The following is a 4,228-nucleotide window of genomic DNA, read 5'->3' on the forward strand; positions in this document are numbered from 1 at the left end:
TTCTTCCCAGGACTAAACCTGGACTAAACACTCCCAACAGTGACACTCCTTCCTCACCCACTATATTAATTAATTAATCAATTGTACAACACCTATAGCAAAAAGTACCGCAAAATTTAGCCCAATCCGTCCACAAATATGCTATGAACGGACGAAGTGGGGGACGGAGGAGCTGGGCGAGACCCTGGGCGTGGGCCTGGACTAGCTCGTGCCATCAGTGCCCAGGCTGGGCGGAGCTGGGCGGCACTCCAGGACTAACCATTGGGACTAGCCTAAGAATGTTTTGATTGATTTGGTATATAAATTGCTCGTTAATTGCATGCCTGACGTACGCCTGACCTTCATCCAATAGCGCGCCCATAAGAAGCGTCATTGTCGTCACTATTAAGCCACGTTGGTTTCAATTTCTATTCGACACCCAGTACTATACACCTATAAATATTAATATACCTACTCTAAGTAACACCAATACTTTATACTATACTAAACTGTATAGCAAAACTAAAAATACAATTCACATTATGATAAATACTTCTTTCCTTGACAAGAAATGACAATTTCCAAAGCAATACTTAGTAGTAACTTGTACAAATTGTTTTGGATCTAATCATTTCTAATTAGGTATAACAAGCCTATTTCATCTATACTTTAAAACTTAGTAAACATGGCTAGAGCTATTATAGTAATGGAGGATTTGTTTCAAAAGGGTTTTGGTAATGAAACGGTAGGCAGCTTCACTTGGATGAATGCTATCAAAAAACAAGTAGTTTCTAGGGTTTGTACATAGTGGAGTAAAAGGTGTACATATTGGCCCTGCTTCAAATCCAATTCCACAACATCCCACTTTTGTCCGGGTAAATCCTGAAACGACACACCAATTCATGAGTTGCTATCACTATAATTATTCATCAAGTATAATACGTTAAAAATATTTTATGCATAGTTGTTAAAAATTTATCGTGGTGGAAATATCAATAGTCCAATTCATGTAACATATTTCATTTATTTTTATCAAATTCAATATTTGATTATATGATTGCAATCATTTAAATAAACAAATATATAATATATAAAATAGTTCATAAGAAGATTGTATACGATGCCGATCAACTTGAAGAACTTACCATGTTTTTGTGGATTTCGAATCATATCCATCACCGGAGCGTAGATATTAGTATAAATAATCATGCTTCTGTTCAACGACGATTGAAGTTGAGGCAACAACTTCTTAAGCTTTTGATTATAGATTCTAGCGTCAAAATTCTGATCCTTTATGCATCTTCTTGTAAATCTCGACGCCATTTGAATTGGTAAACAACCCATCGGTGGTAGTCCCGAAACCACCATTGTTCGACATCCAAGCTTATACAGCTCCTGCCATCAATAAGACGATAACCACATTCAAATTATATTTATGAACCATAATGTTATATTGGCATTTATTATTTTTTGACTTTTAAGAGTGTAATTATAATTATATTTTTTGGAATAATAATGTAAAGAAAAAGAAATTTACATTGATGAAATTTTCGAGCTTTTTTAACACATAATCTTGATAGTCACCAATAGCAAAATCATTTTTTCTTGTACGGAGATCGTAGTAGCTAATTGTGAAATCATTTGTTCCGGCACTAATTGACACTAATGCCCCATTAACTATCCTTTTTGCTTCTTCTACCCCCACAACTTTCTTCAACCTTTTAAGATACTCTTTAAAGAAACGCAATTGTCTAGTTAACGGAATGACTTGAGATATTTGGGAAGTAACTTCATCATACCCCGATCCAGCCGAAGCAAAATTCACTCCTGTACGAATATCATAATCTGTTAAATTCGGTTGCAAATAAGGTGGGATCGTTTCTTTTATTCCTAACAAAGAAACCCAGAAATCTGGTACCAGTTTTCCATTAGAAAACCGACCGGTTGGAATTTTTCCAGGGAAATCCCGACCATATGGAAGATGGTCCGCTTTGAACGGGGTTGAAATGTAGTTGTTGTTTCCTGAATCGGCTGTTGAGTCACCAAAAACAATGACCGAAGTGAATAAATTTGTGAGATTTTTAGTTGAAACGGATATTGATACTTTGAGAAGTAGGATGAAGATAAAAATGGTGAATGCCATTGATGAATTAGTTTTACATTCAAAATGTATGTACGTGTATGAATTTATTGGAAAAGTTCCTTGTATTAATTGTGTAATATTTATATTGTTACTTTATTTTGTTTTGTAATTAATACATAATTGAATTGAATTGAATTGGGTGTATAAAGAAAGATTATTCTATTTGACTGTTACAAAAATTTTGATTTATGACGACATGTTAAGGTATTTATAGAGAAAAGTGTCTTCTACATGAATATCTTTGTGTATAATTGTTCTCCTAACAAATGAATTAGGTGTTGTTTGTTTTTTAAGATCTTTTAGTTCGAAAATCTGCGGATCTTGTTTGTAAAAAGGATGTGATCTAAAAGTCTGTATGTTGAATAGTGAAGACCTTTGTTTTTATGTCTGCGAAATAACTTAATTCTGTCTGTAACACTTAGAAGCATATTTCTAAGTCTGCGAGACTGTAGATAATAATAAAACATTATTATATCTTATGTCTTCAGAAAAACAAACTGACGGCATTAAAAACGTCTACGAGTGCGAAGACATAAGACATAATAAGATCAGCAGACAGAAAAAACAAACAACACCTAAAATTATAATTTCTTTATTTACGATTTATACATTGCACATGTGTGTGTATGTGAGTATATATGTAGATGAACGTCCTAAAACCCAAATTATATATTTTATTATTGTCAATGATTTTGTATTGTAAAAAATACAAATTACTAGCAAGAAGCTAGTAGTATATTACAACAAAAACTAAATACGTTGTAAAAAATTGTAACCTTACCTAAAACGCTCCTAACAAACCGCGACACTAGAATATAGCTGGCCCAAAGCTTATTACCTAGAAGACAATTGAACCACAATCTCAAAAAGTATTGTCAAAACGAAATCAAAGCTAAAGAAGAACACGAATGATCACCAAAGAAATCATGGACCTTATTTATTATTTAAACCCTCGAATACTTGGTTTCTAACTCATCCAAATAAAAATTCGTGTCAGAGGATAAATATACTTAATCCTCGTCATTGTCGCCTTCACAATTCTTCATCATATCAATAAGGGTAAAATTGTAAGCACCAATTGAGTCTTTTGCGAGGTCTCTTACGATTTAATTGACTTTTACCCTTAATGTAATAAACAAAATAATGTTTATCGTTAAATTTTTTTATTCTTCTTTTACCAATATCGAGCTCCCGAATAATTCTTTAAAAAGACATCTTTTACTTCACGATTCTTCTGGTCTTATAGTCCCAATTTAATAGTTGCAGCCATCTTCTTAATTCTTTTTCTAGCCTAACCCTAAAGCTCCAATATCAGGATCGTCTTGTTGATTTTATGACCCATGTTCAATAGCTAAAACTATATAGAAAGGTTTTCCATATTTTATAAGATTAAGTTCAATAATACTAAAAAAATATAATAAGTACCATCATTAATCAATACAATGGTAGTAGAAAATGTAATATCAAAACCTCATAATTAAATAGAGGATTTATAGATATTAGTTTTAAAAATTCAAAACCTTAATAATAATTGGACCATTAATAAGTATATATTGTTATGATGTATTTTTTTAGCCTCTTTGAAATTTTGAGCACGATACAAGTGCGCACCTTACACGCTCCATAATCCGGCTTTGCCCAAGATTGTCTTTTCCCTCTATCCTATCTTTATCTATAAGTTATACAACATCATCATCATCATCATCATCATCATCATCATCATCATCATCATCATCATCATCATCATCATCATCATTTTATATAAAGAAAGCATCACAACATCTATAATAGTTTCATGCATCTTTCATTCTTATAGTTTACTCATTTTTATATGTTAAAACATAAGATTAATTAATTCTCATATACAACTTTTGTTAAACGGCAATTTAGTATTAAAAAAGACTATCAAAGACCTAGTCTAGAAAACAGATTCCAAAGGATTAAGGAGCCAAGTTATTCAATTAGGAGCAAACATGCATCTAGAGTGTAACCAAGAAAAAAAAAAAGACAGCCTAATAGTATCAAACAAAGCATATAATTTAATACTAAAAAACTCAAATACAGTGTCGCTTATGAATCTCCAAATCCACCAAAGCTTAACCGCAA

At 32.3% G+C, this 4,228-nt stretch overlaps 1 protein-coding gene across 1 annotated transcript; it reads right to left on the reverse strand.

The window, feature by feature from the left end:
- Positions 1–655: 655 nt before the first annotated feature.
- Positions 656–2,122, reverse strand: LOC139839441 (GDSL esterase/lipase At2g30220-like). The gene is made up of 3 exons (XM_071829504.1): positions 1,517–2,122; positions 1,125–1,374; positions 656–861 (listed from the first exon to the last, which is right to left on the reverse strand). Exons 1-3 carry the CDS (start codon positions 2,120–2,122, stop codon positions 656–658), a joined length of 1,062 nt encoding a protein of 353 aa, XP_071685605.1.
- Positions 2,123–4,228: the final 2,106 nt, after the last annotated feature.

The sequence above is a fragment of the Rutidosis leptorrhynchoides genome, chromosome 4 (assembly GCF_046630445.1).
Source record: "Rutidosis leptorrhynchoides isolate AG116_Rl617_1_P2 chromosome 4, CSIRO_AGI_Rlap_v1, whole genome shotgun sequence".
Classification (NCBI taxonomy): domain Eukaryota; kingdom Viridiplantae; phylum Streptophyta; class Magnoliopsida; order Asterales; family Asteraceae; genus Rutidosis; species Rutidosis leptorrhynchoides.